This window comes from Stegodyphus dumicola, chromosome 8 (assembly GCF_044657685.1).
Source record: "Stegodyphus dumicola isolate Sdum_Otavi_A_Nest chromosome 8, ASM4465768v1".
Taxonomy (NCBI): domain Eukaryota; kingdom Metazoa; phylum Arthropoda; class Arachnida; order Araneae; family Eresidae; genus Stegodyphus; species Stegodyphus dumicola.
This window is the reverse complement of record NC_140775.1, coordinates 85,260,652-85,280,226: the sequence shown is the minus strand read 5'-3', so window position 1 is coordinate 85,280,226 and position 19,575 is coordinate 85,260,652. Positions and strand designations below refer to the sequence as shown.

General features: G+C 31.6%; 1 protein-coding gene across 10 annotated transcripts in view; it reads right to left on the bottom strand.

The window, feature by feature from the left end:
• Nucleotides 1-19,575, bottom strand: part of LOC118193314 (uncharacterized) — a 277,544-nt gene continuing 257,969 nt past the window's right edge. For all 10 annotated transcript variants that reach the window (XM_085822060.1, XM_085822063.1, XM_085822064.1 and 7 more), the window contains 4 exons: nt 13,179-13,531; nt 11,098-12,113; nt 6,425-6,798; nt 1-5,157 (listed from right to left, as the gene is read on the bottom strand). In XM_085822060.1, the coding sequence (XP_085678186.1) occupies nt 4,061-5,157; nt 6,425-6,798; nt 11,098-12,113; nt 13,179-13,531 (2,840 nt within the window). In that variant the 3' untranslated portion in view covers nt 1-4,060. The remainder of the gene's footprint in view (nt 5,158-6,424; nt 6,799-11,097; nt 12,114-13,178; nt 13,532-19,575) is intronic.

The window sequence follows — 19,575 nt, the reverse complement described above, 5'->3', positions numbered from 1 at the left end:
TTGAAAGTTAAAGACAATTTTATTGAGCATATATTTATATTCATTTATATATATATATATTTATAGAAAGTACATAAATCGAACATCTAATCATTTCTCAAAATATATAACTTTGATACATATATTAAATCACCGGTTCATCAAAATCATTTTGACACATTTCAAGATTTAAAAAATTCTCTCTTTAAGGAATAAAATATATATTTTAAATGCAACCATTTTCTCACCTCATACAATACTGTATATGCACTTTGCCCTTTTGATTATAAATAAATGAAAAGATAAAACTTTAATTTAAAAATCTACTCAAAAAAAATATTCTCTCAAACAGTATATCAATGAATTTTTTTAATGCACTCACCATGGGAAAAAAATTTCCAAAAATATACCCATAATATAATTAAAAATCACTTTATGAAATAAAAATTCGAATAACCACTTCGTGAAAATGTGAGTACAATTAACTGATACTCTGCTTACAGAACACATAAGTTCACATTCATGAATTTTAAAGAACAAAAAAATTAAATTTTTTTCAAATAAAATAACCAACACAATAATAACTTGAGATATTTTCTCAGTATAAATATGACCATAGTTAAAAAAAAACTATATAAATTTGTTTGTCTGAATACATAGAAAATTATTCCTATTGTATTTTATACATAATCAGTACAATATTAATGCTCTTTTCCTCTATTTCTTTAGGAGAAAAATAGTCATAGCATTTATCAGTTATTTACTGTTTTTAGAATCTCAAATTTATTTCTCAAATTGTTACTGATGCAAATATATTATTTTTTTATTAAATAACTGATACAACAATAGCATGAAATAGTTTAATGGTGAATTTATAGCTTAAAAACATTAGCTATTTCCCCGTTTTAAAAATGTAAACATTTTCAACATTTATATTTTTTGAAGTAAAAGTATTTTTTTATAATTTGAAATATTTTCTTATTAAAGAAATTATATACATTTTTTTTTAGAAAATACAAATATTTTCTGCTTTAATTTCAAAATAATCAACACATTAATAACAGGAAGTACTTTCACAATAGAAGAAATTACCATAGTTCAAAGAAATTACCTATATTTTTTAACGTAAAATTTTTTTATATATTTATTGATTCATAATAATGGCAAATATATTTCAGGTTACTTTGAACACATTCTTCACATGTTTATCATTGAAAATAGCACAAATATGAACGGAAAGTTAATACATTTCTACCAAGACTCATGGTCTGCCGCACAGATATATTCAAGAAATATATTTCAGTAATTTTTCTGACTCAGATGCTTTCTTTGAGATTATTAAGCATCTGTTAAATGGCAAGCTGGCAAGTTAATGTGTCAAACTGGACAGTGTATGATTAACTTAATGTGTCAGCTAAATAGCTTAAGGTGACAACTTTATCAGTATGTCAGCTTTCATATAATATGTTATTTAAGTTATTCGACCTTGAATAAGGATAGTAACTAAAAATGCTAAGCTTTAGCGTAACAGTCTAGCGTGTTTCAAACTACATTAAAATCATTAAATGGTCTAATGGTTCTTTACAAAAGACCACAATCAATATGTCTTATTTTTGTCAATTTATATTTTAGATTATCAGGTATTATTACAAACACAACATATAAGAATTAAAACTTTTCTCTATTACCACATAAATTTTAAATATATTTTAATTACTTCTATTAAGCATGAAAATTGGAATAAATAATATTTTTAAATTAAGAATACAAATCTGAACATTTGTTCACGTAAAAGGTTTCATTTGGTTGAAATTTGCTTTACGTTTACTTTCTTACGTTTCTGGGTGGATTCAGAAATTTGCAAACACGCCTGTTAGATTTTAATTATTTTTTCGTAACAGTTGTATTTTATTATACCAGTGTTGTTGATTTTATTATACTTCAAAAGATCTAAACTGCACTAAAATAAAAAAAAAAAAATTGGAACTACTCCCAGAGTTGTGAAATCCATTTGAATTTCTTGCAGTATTATCATTTATACTATTTTAGAGAAGTAGTTGTAGAGGGATTTAATACTATAAAATTTCAGTGAAAAATAATTTGTTGAGAGTTATTAAATTTTGTTTCCATTCATCCAATTTCTATGATATAAAAAGATAAAAAAAAAATCACGCATATAGCAAGACGTATAACAAATATTCAGCAACTTTAACATATAAAAATAAATCCTTACTAAATGTCTCATTTAGAGAACTTTTCAACAAAATTAAACTACAAATTCCGTTTTAAGTGATTATTTCACCTACGTATTATACATATTAAATATTCTGCCCTCCTGCATTACCAAACATATCTTTCTTTCAGTGCATGAGGTGGGTGGGATAATTTCTTTAAAAAAAAAAAAACACTTTTTAAAGTATATTCCAATTGATGTCCTAATTATTTTCCTACATAATAACAATTTATATATAAGTGTTCTAAAAGTATATAAAATCAATTGCAAAAAGCTATAAGTAACAGAAACACGAATTTCACATATTGTTACAGCAAATGCCTTTTCAAGAACAGCGAAAGTACAACCAAAATAAATAACAGATGTTGTTAAAAGTTTTTTTTTATTATATTAGTTTCAAAATTTAGTTTCTCAAAATAAAAAAAAAAAAATAAAAAAAAAAAAAAAAAAAATCTCGCCGATATCAAATAAATAAAATCAAGTTCAGCTAAAGTATGAACCAAAACTGATTTCAAAACAATTTCAGTTGCTTGATTTATTAATGGGTTTGAGTTACTAAATATATGCTATCTTAAATATGTACACTTCACAAAAGAAATCAAAGGTCATATTGTCTGGACAAACTAGTAGTCCATCATTTCCTAGAAGATTCAGAATTCATGGCTTATCTATTCCCTTGTTATGACTAAATCCCTCTTTCAGAAAATTCCTTGATCAGATAGTCCCGCAAAATTTTCTCTCAATAAAGAGATACCTCAAAATGCTGCTAAATGACACTGGATAAAAATTAAAAATTTGAGGATTGCAAAAAGTTTTATTAACATCAATGTAAATTCCTCTCGTTCAAAAGGAAAAAAAAAGGGGGGAGGCAATCATTTCTAATTACTGCAGCAATCTCCGTAAGTTACATTTTCCTGTTGTTTATTCATTTTTCACAAAAAAAAAAAAAAAAAAAAAAAGAACGGCTCACAGACTTCGAGTCAGCCCTGTATTTAAACATGTAATTTAATGCTAAAATTTATCCCCATTGCTCTCAAATAAAAACAAAATTCGGAAAAAAGGAATTAATTATCCATAAGTTCACATAAAACAAACTTACTTTTTTCATAGAAATTATATCTTTACCAAGATTGGTAAAGTATAAACTTGGTAAAGAAAACTTTTAAAAATATCACAAAATAGAAACAGATTTTTTGTTTGAAGTTTGACAAAAAAAAAAAACAAAAAAAACTGTGTTTTAAAGTTATCATGATTTAAACTAAAATATTTGATTTGAAACAAAATATATATTGACATGAAACATTTTAGAAAACTTTAAATGAACTGAATGGTTAAAATGTTTTTATCAATTATTTCATATATTTTCCCATGAGCTCAAACATTTGAATCTAGTTGAATGTAAAATCTTCAGTACTTTCATTAAGTATAAAAATACATTCAAGAACTACGAATTCCACAAGCACTGAAAAACTTTCCGTTCCGTCAATTTAAGTAATTATAATTTTTGCTTGTCGGTTTGTTCATCCTTCCTTTATGAAATCTGAAATTTATGAAGACAACTAATTCTAAATAACTAAACAGGATGTGTGTTTATACTACAGCTTTCAAATAACAAATATTAAAATGTTCAAGTTTGTAAACAGATAACTTATTATAAACTTGATTTCATCTGCCTAATATTATTGAGAACAAAAATACTAAAAGTTCTGAATATAATTAAATATTTTGTTTCTCTCAAAGCATAACCGATTTCTTTCCATATAATTCGTATCACAGTTATGAATATAGAATGATTAAATTTCTTATAAATATTCACAGGGAAATAAATTTGCACAGAAAGCACCGGTGCTATGAAAGAGTTTCATGCTCCCTTCTACGATGCAACAAAACCTGGTACAAATGTTTGAAGTTGCTTCCACATTTGTAGCAGAAGCACTTTTTTGAATGATGATACCAATAGAGATGACGAACGAAATTTATATTATTCCTGAATATAAAAGGATGAACGTGGTTTAATACACAACGCTTTGAAGGTACTTTAACATACTTGAGCAGCTTTTTCCTGTAACGCGTAACAGATGATCGCTTCTTCGATTTTTCTCGTTTTACTTCTTTGTTCATATCACAGATGAAACCCCCTAAGTTCAGCGATGGCAAGTGATGAGAAGTCGGTCCAACCTGCAGCAACTTTCTAGGTGTTGACTGCTTACGAGGTTTGTGGTTTGCTGCTGGGTGATGACGAGTTGGTGCAACCATGCTCTCTGCAACAACGTTTTGCAACGATTGTGGTATGGCTACAGCCACTTTAGACATGGCAGCATTGCAATGCGCATATGGTGATATAGCATTAGCCTTTTTAGAGTAGGGATTGTGATGAAGATAAGGTCGAACTACGTCTGGATTTGATAGACTATCGCTACTTTTAGACAAGGAACCAAGTTCGCAGTTCTTATTGGTTTTCGAAACAAAACTGTGTTTTATTTCTCTGCAGACATGGCACGATTTGGAATGGTGGCACTTCCTGTAGTGTCTGATGAAAGTGACTTTATCTGTGCAAAGAAAACCACAGTGAGGACATCTCTTCATTCCATCAGCATGCATTTCTTCCACGTGCTTCTCAAGGGTGGAATCGCAAACAGTTTGAAAGGCACATTGGGGACCAGCTCGACAATAGAGGACTTCACCCGTATGGAACCGCATATGTTCTATGATGGTCCGTTGTTTGTCGCTATTGAAATTGCAGATGGCACACGAAAACTTTTTGGTTCGATTTACGTGTTCTTGTGAACTGTTCTGCACCCCGGATTCCTTCAAGTCCTCGCGATGATACAGCTCTGTGTGAGTGCTTAAAGAAGAAAGATTTGCAAATTCACATCCGCAATGCCAACATGCTATATCTTGATCGTTGTTATCACTGGCAACATCTGCTACTCCGCTATCACTAGCTGTAATGAGAAAGAGAAAACATTTCAAAATGATGTCGATTAAAAAATAAGTACGCAAATTTTACATTCTAACAAGACGACTTTATTTTGTTTACTGTGCCCCATAATTAATCAATAATTATTTTTATTACTCTAGTTATCATGTCTTATAAATCGATGTTGTCATCAAGTGGCGCGTAAGGCATTCTGATTCCTTATAATATGTTTTGATTTTCGGGAAGGCGAATGTAAGGGGGCGGGAGGAAGCAGAAAGCTTCAAGCCTTAAAATGACATAGGCTAATAATTCTTTTTCAGTTTCTGCAATTTAAATAAAAAGTGCGTAATTTATGTACTCAAAAATATTTAGTGCTTGGAGTGCAAATTCTGAATCTTTACTTCCGGTTGAAACAACTTACTTTCATTTAAAGAAGTTCAGAACGTCGTTACATTATGTTCTTTCTTGCATGAACAAGTAAACAAGAGTTTGTAAATTAATAGATACATAACAAACTCCGTTCTGGTGTATCTAATATTCGCCGAATCATTTTTTGACATAGTGCAACTGGGTCATAAATTATTAATTTACAAATATTTTCCTTTAACCTTAATTAATAGCAAAGTATGTCACAGCATTTTGATAATCAAAACTTTTTGGCACACAACTCACAAAACATCAAACAGGTATGAACTTAAATTTCATGCATTTATTTCTTTAACTTGAGATATAAGGAAATATGGACCTTTCTTGAATTACTTTAATTAAATAACAACATTTGCCTTAAATTACATTCGCTGACGCAAGAATATTTTTATTGCTAAGATACAGGAAATTTACTTGAAGTACAGCAAGCGACCGCTGCATGTTAAAATATGCCTTCCGTTAACAGTTTCTAAGGCGAATGATTTCAAAAACTTAAGATGAAAAGAAATTTACTTGAATGGCAGCAAGCGACAGCACATTCATAATTTCTAAAGAATGATTCAGAGCTTAAAATAAAGGGTATTTATTTCAATTGCAGTAAGAAGCATCTGTCTATTAAAAGAGTAACCTTCCATTAATAGTTTCTCCAGGGAAAAATTCTGGGTTTATACATACGAGAAATCACACAAATTGTTTTAGATTTAAACCATTTTCAGCAAAAGAGTTATCAATGCTCAGTTAGACTTGTTTGGTCGTTCCTACATGTGGAAGAGCATGACAACTGTACATAATTGATTGCAAAAAAAAAAAAAAAAAAAAAAAAAAAAAAAAAAAAAAAATCTCTAGTAAAATTTACGGTCACTTACAACTTTGAACTGGAGATGCAAGCTCAGGTTTGACTTCTACTTTGCAGTTTACAGAAGATGTCGTCTTAATATCAGCACAGGCCTCAACCCTTACGTCCGGAACTCCATCATTCAGGCCGTTCATGAAATCAGGAGGATATCGAGGCGAGGCAGGATAACAATAAGAAATACTATTATGCAATGGCATAAGACTAACGGAACCCTTGACGTCGAATCCCATCCGATGTTCAGGCAAGACGAATGGTGGCATCTGTTGCATTTCAGATGGACTGGCATTCGTGGGATTTTGTTTACGATCTGAGCTGGCATCATCACTTTCATTTTGGCTCTCTTCAGATGTTTTGTCTACCCTAGAGCCCACAACGATTTCCAGGCTGAAAGATAAAATCAAATTTAAAATACATGTAAAGACGCCAAAGCTTCACATTTAAAACGAAAATGAAGTCTCTGATTATTTTGATTCATATGAAAGCGCCCTTGCTTTTAGGCTGCGTTTACTTTATCGATCTTAAACTGTAAAGCACTGATTGGTATTTTTTGGTTTACAATGCGCTAACTTTAATTCTGTCCCAAAGCTCCAAATAAGGTAACCTGTTTATGTTACATCACGAGTTGCTATGCAATGATGCCATTGTGAATAAGCAGGAAAAATTAATATCGATACAACAATGTTTCCACAGATATTTTCAGTGGCTTTTATGGTGAAGTGAAAGTTTTTTAGTATTAATCAATATGAAATAAGCACTAATTCCGAAATCAAACAACAAAAATCAGCGTTTTTTTTTTTTTTTCCAAAATTTTCACAGGACTAGTTTCGATGGATTTACCGAACCACCATCCTCAGCTGCAAAACCGCAAATGAACAAGATAGGAAATAATGATTAGATAAGAAAGCCTGGACAAGAATAAGCAAGTGGCGCCATCTGTTGATGAAACCAGAACTAAAACATAATTTCTTTAAAGACCGAAGGCAAAGATGGATTGGAATTAGGATCGTTAACTAGAACGGAAGGATTTTTTTTAATGTGAAATGCCTCTAAAAAATCCAGTTCTCCAATGGAAGATGTTTTTTGAATAATTTTGGCAGCAGAAAAATTGAAAGTGTGATTTTCGGACCAACAATGTTGAGCAACAGAAGATTTCTGTGTTTTCTTTTTTCTAACATATGCCTCATGTTCCTTGAAGCGAAATTTTAAGGCTCTCCTAGTTTGGCCAATGTAAATCAAACCACACTGGCAAGGAATCCTATAAATACCCCAAGAATTCATATCCGGAATGGGGTCCTTTGAGTATGGAACTCAGAATTTTATTGATGTGAGAATAAAAAACCCGAAAGTTAAATTTCTGCAAAATATGTGCAACTTTATAGCTAATTGATGGAAAGAAGGGAATAACAACAGAATTTTTATAATCTCCTAAAACAAGAGTGTGCCTTTTAATGTGTTGAGATGAGAATTTTTTAACTGCTTGATTAATAATGTTGGGTGAAAAGCCACTGTCAATAGCTATTGCTTTTAAATAATTTAGTTCTTCATCAAGGGCTAGTTTTTAAATAATTTAGTTCTTCATCAGGCAGGAAGGGCTAGTTTGGAGGAGCAAACCTGAAGAGCACGGAAAACATAGGAATAAAATGAAGCTAACTTTTGTTTAGTCGGATGACATGATTTAAAGTGTGGTGGAAGGCAAACCGATGAAGGTTTACGGTAAACCGTAGTACTGAAGTTGGATGTGTTACGTGTGACCAGACTGTCGAGAAACGGGAGAGAATTGCAAGTCTCAAGTTCAAAAGTGAACTGAATAGCAGGATCAATAGAATTCATTGTTGAAAGAACTTTATTTAAATCATCTTTACTACCTTCAAACAGGGTAAAAGTATCGTCTACGTAGCGGAACCATGCCGGGAAGTTTAAAGTTTCAAACAATTTTGATTCATAGTAATGCATGTAGATATCAGGCAGGATGGGACTGAGGGGACTTCCTATGGCTAATCCGGCAGTTTGCTTGTAATATTTATTTTGGAAAACAAAATGTGTTTGTTTCAAAACGAGTTGAGTGAGAGAAATTAGCTCATCAATTTCGATGCAAGAGAAATGAAATTCGCGAAGTCTGGTTTCTAGACATCTTAATGCACCCTCCACTGGAACATTGGTGAATAATGATTTTACATCAAAAGAAACCATGAGTAAATTTCTAGGAGAAATGTTTTATATGGTCCTTCTTTTAATCCGATCCCTAAAGATCCTTCACCTTCCGACCTGTCAAAAATAAAAACTGCAATCAAATCTTCACAAATCATTTCAAGGAACTTAAAGCATTCGCTTATCCCATCCGTTCCGAATTGTGCCAGATTATATGCTCTTCCCAAAATTCATAAAAGTGGTATTCCTTTCCGCCCTATTGTATCAAATTTAGGTACAGCCTCGTATCCCTTAGCTAAATATTTAGTTTCTAGATTTTCAACTCTGTTAGACAATAACATTTACACCATAAAAAATTCAATAGAGTTTGTAAAAAAAAGTTTAAAACATTTCTCCTAGAAATTTACTCATGGTTTCTTTGAATGTAAAATCATTATTCACCAATGTTTCAGTGGAGGGTGCATTAAGATGTCTAGAAACCAGACTTCGCGAATTTCATTTCTCTTGCATCGAAATTGATGAGCTAATTTCTCTCACTCAACTCGTTTTGAAACAAACACATTTTGTTTTCCAAAATAAATATTACAAGCAAACTGAGGGATTAGCCATGGGAAGCCCCCTCAGTCCCATCCTGGCTGATATCTACATGCATTACTATGAATCAAAATTGTTTGAAACTTTAAACTTCCCGGCATGGTTCCGCTACGTAGACGATACTTTTACCCTGTTTGAAGGTAATAAAGATGATTTAAATAAAGTTCTTTCAACAATGAATTCTATTGATCCTGCTATTCAGTTCATTTTTGAACTTGAGACTTGCAATTCTCTTCCGTTTCTCGACATTCTGGTCACACGTAACACATCCAACTTCAGTACTACGGTTTACCGTAAACCTTCATCTGTTTGCCTTCCACCACACTTTAAATCATGTCATCCGACTAAACAAAAGTTAGCTTCATTTTATTCCTATGTTTTCCGTGCTCTTCAGGTTTGCTCCTCCAAACCAGCCCTTGATGAAGAACTAAATTATTTAAAAGCAATAGCTATTGACAGGGGCTTTTCACCCAACATTATTAATCAAGTAGTTGAAAAATTCTCATCTCAACACACTAAAAGGCACACTCTTGTTTTAGGAGATTATAAAAATGCTGTTGTTATTCCCTTCTTTCCATCAATTAGCTATAAAGTTGCACATATTTTGCAGAAATTTAACTTTCGGGTTCTTTATTCTTCCATCAATAAAATTCCGAGTTCCATACTCAAGGACCCCATTCCGGATATGAGTTCTTGGGGTATTTATAGGATTCCTTGCCAGTGTGGTTTGATTTACATTGGCCAAACTAGGATTGCCTTAAAATTTCGCTTCAAGGAACATGAGGTATATGTTAGAAAAAAGGAAACACAGAAGTCTTCTGTTGCTCAACATTGTTGGTCCGAAAATCACACTTTCAATTTTTCTGCTGCCAAAATTATTCAAAAAACATCTTCCATTGGAGAACTGGATTTTCTAGAGACATTTCACATTCAAAAAAATTCTTTCTGTTCTAGTTAACGATCCTAATTCCAATCCATCTTTGCCTTCGACCTTTAAAGAAATTATGTTTTAGTTCTGGTTTCATCAACAAATGGCGCCACTTGCTTATTCTTGTCCAGGCTTTCTTATCTTATCTAATCATTATTTCCTATCTTGTTCATTTGCGGTTTTGCAGCTGAGGATGGTGGTTCGGTAAAACCATCGAAACTAGTCCTGTGAAAATTTTTGAAAAAATATAACGCTGATTTTTGTTGTTTGACTTCGGAATTAGTATTTATTCGGCGTGTTATTGTGTCTTAATGAAATAAGAAGTTTGGTCTATCGCAATTAGATCAAAATAATAAGATTTATTTTTGGCAAGAGAAAAGAAGTTCTGTGCTCTTTATACTCCTTGGACATTTATAAATGAAATTAATATCACAAACTAAATGCTCAACGTAGCACCAATATCAAAAATTCAAGTAGAAAGAGAAAAATATCATACAATGAAGCATAGGACTCAAAATGTGTGAAAAATATTAAATCTGTGTATTATGGTTACAACCTGCATCTATTTTTACGGATGTAATCCACAAAATATTCATTTTTAACGTATCTATTCTGCCGTTTATGCGTGCTTAATGATTTACTTACGTAACTAAATGGAATTTTTCCCCCACATAAATTTTTGAAAACAGCAATCAGTTTTTATTGGTATTACATTGCTAATTATCGTATGATGTATTCCTCTTTTCCGTATTTTTTTAATTGGTCTCGGATTAACCATGACTTAAGCGCGGACCTTGTCCCCGGAATTGGACGATTAATAAGAAGTTAAGTGTATTCTTATACTACAACTAAAAACCCAGTTGTTTTCAACCTAAGGATTGTAATTTATATCAGGTATTCCAACTTTTACAAACAAATTTATACCACATAAAAAAGAAACTTCCATGTAAGTATGAGTAAATTTCTGATTGGAAAGCTATAAATTGAAGTTCCGAAAGGAATGTGTTACTTACCAACAATCTTTAATGTGAACCTCAAACTCCTGTGCAAGATCAGTGAGAAATTTACACTTGGTGCAGACCAGCTTTTTGTGAGCTCGATAAGCATGGGTGAACAAACGCTCTGCCTTTCCTGCTTTAAACTCGCACACCGGGCATTCAAAAGATTTCAGGTGCACGTTCATGTGCCTCCGCAGACACCAACTATCTACTCCTTCCCACGCACAAGACGGGCATCGAAATGTCTTCAGTTTACTACCAACAGATCCAGCCAGAGAATCATTAGGGGACAAACTGCGATTACTTAAATCGATCACATCATCATGAGGTTTGCTATCGACAGAGGAAGAGATCAATTTATCGACACTAAAGTTAGTTGATGCCCCAGTCTGAGGGCTGGACACGTTAGTATTAGCCACAGAAGCTGGCACTCTAGGTGGTCGCCTCCTGACTAAGCTGATGTCATATGGATGACCTCGGTGAATCCTTAGGAAGTGCTTTTTAACGTGGTCTGCTCGATTGAATAATTTAAAACAGATGTAACAATGGTAAGGTTTATCTTCTTTATGGATATTTTCATGACGGAGATATAAGTCTCTCCGATCTGTTGTATAAGGACATTTGGGACAAATAAACTTTTTGTCGCAAAGTTCTGGATCGAGTCTCTCCCTACCTTGACTATCAACTGTTGTTTTTAGATTGGTCAATAACTGAAAGATTTCTTCTAGAAGAGGCTGACCTTTCCATAAAGATGGGGGAGCATTCGGCACACCGTGATGTTTAGCCATGTGCATGCGCACACACCGCGACCATGTGCTGCTGTAAGGACAATGTAAGCACTGGAACACCTTCGCACTGGTATGCGTCCCGAGGTAGTGTTCAGCAATTCTAGAAAGAAAACCCACAGCATTGCATACAACGCACCGAAACATTTTAGTGTCGGGGTTGTAACTCGCTACTGTGGAATTGTCCCAGCTCAGTTTCTGTTTGCCAAGGATCCAGGTACTGTTCTTGGACTGTCCATTCATCAACTGAAAGAAAAAGAAATTACGGATAAGAATTGCATTGGAAAATATATAAAAAAAAATCTAGTATCAACTACTTATATTACCGCATGCGCCGAGAAACTTCAACTGGAGATTGGCCAGCATGCGAATAAAAAAGCCATGTTTCTTTAGATAACTGCACAAAACTCAACATACACATTACTTGAAAGAATAAAATAATGCTGTCTATTAACAAGGATGATAAAGTTCTTGCAGCTCAATGCTTATACAGAACACTAAAAGATATTAGACCAGTCATTTGTAAAGTGTACTCTCCGACAAGGACATTTCTTGCATAATTTTGTCGTAGCACAGTCTTAGGTTATTATTATCCTAAAAGCAATGCCACAAGGGCAAAAGTTCTTATCCTCTTCCACTGCGGAAGACTGATGAAATGAAATAATAATAATAGATGAAATTATTTACTTCTGCATTCAGCTGACATATTAATAGCAAATCTTTTCTTATATCCACTGACCAGCTTCGAATTTCCTCTGCATCAATTTTTATTTTCACAAAAACTCCGCATGAGAAAAGAATATTAATACTTTGATTTTATTAGTATTTTTTTTCTTAAAAAAGTTTATTACATTTCTAGAATAACAAACTGTTGCTTTTCAGTATTAAATGCCACAACAAAATGCGAAATTCTTTTGTGCCAAACTTTACGTTTCTTATGCTAGCCAGCTTCTTATATTTGGAAAATCTAGCTAAATCAGTCTACAGTAATGGTATTCAAACATTATGGCAGTTCAATTCCATAAAAATGCAGACTACCCAATCACAGTGTCGACCCTTAGTTGTACCATCTAGGCAGATATTTAGGAATTTTATCTACTTTGCAACCATAACGACCCTTAGTAAGTGTGTGTTTGTGCATTCTGAATCAAAAATCTCGAATTACATTTTATTCATGACTATATAATAAACTAAATTTTCGAAACTTCAACACAGGTAAAAATATTTAAATATTCTGAGGTATCTTTATTTCTATAATTGCGGCATGATGTCCTTCAGCCGTGAGAATAAGAAGTGGGAAATATCACTCACTTGTGGTGACGTTCTGGCATCTGTCGGGGAGGGTGATTTCATCGGGGTCGGGGACGCAGGCGTGGGAGGTGTCGGCGGTTTCTCCTGTTTGATTGCGAAATTCAGGGGTAGGTCGGGATCTTGCACCTCGAACTTGACGTCCTTGTACACCTGGTATCTGGCCGAGTCGCTGAGAGCTGGGTACATGAAGCCGTCTGGATGGATGGTGGGTTTCATGAAGAAGTTCCCATGCTTTAGAAGGTAATCATTGGTAAAGGCCGTGTGGAAACTGCCATATTTGGCAGTCAGAAACGCTTCGCTGTGCGTCATGGTGTCGGAGATTCTATACACTACTTGATTAACATCGTGAACATCTGAAAATATATATATAAGAAAAGATTATTCACTAATGTTTTATGTAAACAAGAAAAAGCAATAGTATATGAAATTAGTATTAAAAATACTTGCAATAAAATTTTATTTTATTTTTTTGCGCGTATAAATCATTAATTTTTCAAAGCGAGATTTAAAAATAAGTAAAAAATTAGGTATGCTTTTTCTGGTATTTGAACCAAATCCCGGGTTTTCTAATTGCCAGATGGGCCTGTTAATCACTTAAATCACCGCAACACACTCAGGAAACTCGTAAGAATTCTTTACATTGGGTAATTTTTTTGAAATACTGCGAGGAAAAAAAATAGCCGACATTTTATCACAAAACTATACCACAATATGCTAAAAGAAGATAATAAGCAAAAGATATATGCTAAAAAGTAAGAATGAAAAGATGTATATGCTAAAAGAAAGTTAGAATAAAAAGATATACTATATGTTAAAAGAAAATGAGAATCAAAAGATACATATGCTAAAAAAAGATAAGAATAATAAGATATACATGTTAAAAGAATATACGAATAAAAAGATATATGCTACAAGAACGTAAGTCAAAAAAAAAAAAAAGTTCAAAATGGTAACTTTAAAATGATCTTTTTGATAAGGTAATACTGATTAGTATAATGACTGTCTTTATGTAATCTATTGCAATTTTTATAGAAACATAACGATGTAATCATTATGTCATAAGTTGAGCACACTAGTACTTAACTATTAGAACATTTATTAAAAATGAGAGTTTTTAAACATTACAATTGCATATCACTTTGGAATTTCTAAATATCGTATATTTTCTAATACAGGACGATTCGCGTATAAAACAACTACGATTTGATTGCAAAAATTCAGCCAAAACTGAAACATCCGCGTATAAGCCGAATTTAAAATCACTTTATGAATCCAGCGCTATATATATATATATATATATATATATATATTGCCAAGTATATGAATAATTGCTTATCAAGCTTAACTAGACCTATCAAATGAGCTGAAAGTGAATGCTAACTCACTTTCAGATGGAGGATGGGGAATGTCTTGTCGCTTTCCGATCGATTAAACTCTGAGTTTTTGATTTATTATTAGCCAGAGCTGTGTTTTGCTTTTCCGAAATTCAGAACTATCACAAGACTTTCGTGGGAAGCTTTCTTAAAGTATCAATCTACAATTATGCAACCGAAATAAATAGCCTCACAGTTAAAATTAATTCTCCACTGTTAAAAAAAAAAAAAAAAAAAAGCGTATCTCAACAATACATATACTCGCCTTCAGGCAGACATGATTCAGCAATCAATTTACGAATTGAATCTACATTGAATAATTGGCATTTTCATTGAAACGAATCAAGGAGAAGTCCAAACAACTCAAACAGGAGAAGAGGCAAACATTCAGCGCTTCTGAACAGCAGTTAATTTATAAACAAAATGTTAATTATTTTTCATAATGTAAAATAATAAGAAATTCTTTAAAAATATTACATAATATTTACTAAATAAGCATTTTAAATATAACCAAGTGCGATTTTATGAAACGACTTAGACCTGGTTGATATTCTATACGATTTATTTCGTTACAATTTTTGGCTAATCTTTGGAATATGGTAACGGGTAGTTTGGCGACATTTTGGTAAGGCGATAAAAGTTACTAGCTAGGACTTTAGTAGTGTACATGGATAAAGTCAAGAGTGTGCGCAATGCCATTTTTGTGCAATTCTGGGATGTTTTTTTAAGTGAAAATAGGTCGACGTGTACATGGATGTTATCGTGTATGTGCAATTGTTAAAAACGCGGCAAGCAGTTTGCGATTCTCCACTTTCTCCCAATTTCGCACCTAATCTTCGTCATGATTAAGCATTTTTGTTCCATAAAAGTTCTAGTATAAGCGTAATTCGGCTAGCAGATTGTTAGAAAAAAATGTTGAGTTTAAAAAGAAAAATGCCTTTACTTCGTCAAAACAAAATGGCATCCAAAACAAAACTAGCAGGTTATTGTAGCAGGGTTGGTTGCCAAATTTTCGCCAAAAAATCGCTAAGTTACCATAATCCAAAGATTAACCCAATTTTGAACATATGGATCTAGAGAATAAAACTTCGTTTTTAAGGAACAAAAATATAGTTTTTTTTTTTTTTTTTTTTTTTTTTTTGTTTGTTTGTTTGCTTCCTAAATCACACTGACCCCTCCCAAAAAAAAAGGAGAGGAAGGACTGAATGCAATCCAGCTATTCAATTTAAAACATTTATGGACTATCAACACGTCATATGTCACGTCATATTTATGAGGACTATCAACACGTCAACTCAATAACCGAATAATTCGACAGTGGTTGAAAGTCCTGCAAACAATCGCCAGAAATTTAAACAGAATTATCTATCAGTCGGCACTCATGGAATAATTAACCGAGATGTTATAACAAAAAGTACATAAATTATCTAATCTAAAATCTCTATAAAATTTTATATTAATCTGCTGAAGTAATGGTGCTGCCATCTATTGCAAATATCGAAAACTTCAGTACAAACTTTCAACTGTAATAAGTGGTGCTGCCATCTAGTAATGAAAAATATGATAAGCACTTTCACATCTCATTATAGCCGTGACCATGATTTAGAAGTTATAAAAAAAAATCACTTCAGAATTTTATTTCGATAATGCTATTAACTTCTAAATTATTTATATATTTTGCTTTCCATAAATAAAAAAAGCGAAACATTGTAAAACAGGTTATGCTAAATCAACAATGAATAAGTAGCTATTTTATCCATTCCAATTAAATTGCATTTAAAATATGCAATTTAATTATTAAACGACACTTAATATTATACAAATACATGTGTTTTGTAGACCAATATAAAAATGAAATAAAAATTTTAAAACATTAAATTAGTTTGAAGAATATAAACTTGTTAAATCTTTGTTTTAATTGCAGTTGGCCTCATATCATTAAAATGTAAAGACAAATAGTGTTTTTCAAAATATGGTATGTGGTAAGATGGTTTGAGTGTGAATATAAACATACTTCAGTGCGCTTTATGATTCAGTGTGAAAAATGGAAAAGAAAGGAACCATAATGTTTTGCTTAATGCGCTCAATATAAGAAAAGATGAAATAATTTCAGTGTCAAAAATAAAAATTTGGAATTGCACCTTTCACAACATATAAATAGTAATTGTTTAGTGATGCGCTACTTTAAAAAAGAATTATCTGAATGGTATGGCGTGCACTACTCAATGGTGAAACTAATCCGTAAGAAAATATGTGTTGATTAACATCTTGAATTAAACATTGCAATTAAACTACAAATTCTATGAAAAATGCTAAAAGTTCAAATTAGAACTTTCGTTTACGTGACAATGTGTTTTAGCATTTTTAATTTTTTATATCACGTATGTACACGATTTCAAACATAGCTAAACCGTAATAGTGTTTCATATTGGATTTCAAACACAATCAGTTAAATTGAAATCGTAAATACAACAAATCAGTTTCTTACAGCAGATTCATCCAATAATAATACAATGGAAAGAAAAAAAAAGACACAATACCATATTTTTGTTCCACGTGAAATCGTCTGCTAAGAAAGCCTTCGAAAGTGTAATGCTTTAGATTAAGTACAGGCAGAATTAAGCAGCGCCATTAAAAAGTAACCAGCATAAAAAAAAAAAAAAAAAAAAAAAAAAAGGATTAAAATTTCAAAAGAAAACTGATATGGTTTTATTAAAATTCCTTACACGTTAACACATTCACTCGTGTTAAATAAAATCTCAATAACGGAAAGTCAACTAAATTCAGAATAAAAATAATTAATTAAACCATAAAAGATCAAAAACGACAGGTTGAGGCAAAAATGAGTTATTTTTACCCCTCACTGAATTGTAGAATAGAAATTATCCGAAAATGTTACTATACTGGATTAGTTTGATACTATATTTAAAAACGACATAGAATAAAATTCAACAATTTCTATTTTATAATAAATAATGTAGATAACAAATAATTGCTAAACACGTTCGAATACAACCGAAGTCATTAGGAAGATTTTGGTCTGGTTTTTGAATTTTTTTTTTATATTAATGAGTCGTTTAGATCAATATGGACTGTATTGTTAAAGCTCGGTATTGCATGATCGTAGTGGAATTCTTAAAATGCTTAATTGCATTCTTAAATCATGCTATTCCCATTACTGTATTTGTAAAACCATTGTTATGGGGGGGATAGAACGTATTTTTTCAATACAAAAAAGTGAAAAAAGTTACACTCCGTCAAAAATTTCAATAATACTAATTAAATAAAAATTTAAAAATCGTTAAATGAAATGATATACGGGTAATTTATTTTCCCCTATGTTACGTATTGAACTGCAAAATCCTATGATATTATTTATTCAGATTTTCTTCAGCTGTTACAAAAATTCTTTGATGTTATACTTTTTTTTTTCTTTTGTAATATCAATCTGCAAACAGAATAATAATTATTCTAATTAAAATACGAAATTTTAACAGAAATAATAATACTAAAATTATTTCCTTAAATTTAATTTAAAATTTCTTATTTTAAATCACTCAATTCAAGCTAATATTCACTCCTCCAGAAGAAAACAAAGTTATCTCTAACACACGAAGTGGCAGTAAGTTATGTAAACAAATATAATACGTATTACACGTGGCAACGGCGGTTTAAATTATCCGCCTACTGAGGACATAACTGGGAAGCAGCCCTGTCGTTGTTATTTTTGATTTTGCAGCTTTAAAATTAACTTTCCAGGAGTTTATCAGGAAATTTCTATACGATTGAGTAAATAACACATTAACTGAATATCGATAATTAAGTTCTAGGATATTACATTTTACAGGAAGTAATAGTTAAGTTCGAGGAAGTAAGAGCAAATCTGATAATAGCTCAGTTTATTCACAGCTTATGATTAGTGTAAGGCACAGAATTTCCACTTTAAAAGTATATATAGAATTCCACTTCAAAGATACAGTATCCCTTATAAAAATCATTTTGTAGATGTTTTGTTCTTTACATCAATTAAAATTTTGCCATTCGATAAAGAAACTTGTCTATGACCAACTATCAGTGTCCACAATATTTCAAAAATATTCCTGAAATTTCAATCTTAAGAGTTATTTGGAATACTACGTATACTTTTTACTTTATTTGGAATACTATGAATACTTCTTACTTCACCGTATGTCATTATTATCAGCAAATGCTCATGCTTTTAAAGTACAGTCTTCCTCTCCTCCCACGTTCATTCAGCATGTTTTTGCCTAGTTTCATTAAAGAACATTCGTTCATAATTTCAACGGATTCATTGAAATAAAAATAAAATTTTGATTTAAATAACTAGTCTCTTATTTCTCTTATGTGATTTATATGATGGTAATAAGTAAATTTTAAAGTTTATATACATATTGATTTAAAGAATACCATTAGTGTTGGAAAACAAATGCCTACAAAAAATGAACCATTTTTTTATTTTAAATGACTGCTATGGCCAAATTTAATATATCCAGACACAGAGAATGTTATGCTTTAGTCAAGTCTGAAAACAATTGTTCATCGGTTTAAATAACACTGATATCAGTAAGCAATAAAATTCTCGGGTGTATTTGAAACTGAATTCTACTTTTTCCAGTAAAATTCGAAAATATATTTGAGACTGAGTTTACATAATTACCTCCTTCTTAAGAGCCTATTTTCGGTTTAAAGTATTTTTTTATTAAACTTGAGAAATACATACGAAAATTATATTTAGTAAATAAATACGAAACAAAAGTTTCTCCATTTCGGTAATTAATAATTTATTCTTTGGCAAAAGAGCATATTTGCAGTTAACCGCATAAAAATATTACTTACACATAAACTGCGAATTTTCCACTTATTCATGATTAATATCCATCCAAGTGCACTTTTTTAGAGAAAAATAATGGAAAGTATAACAATAATTATATAAAAACTTAAAGGGACTAACCGGTTCTTAAAAATTAGTTCCACACACCTTATCAGGTTCAATGTTTCTTCTA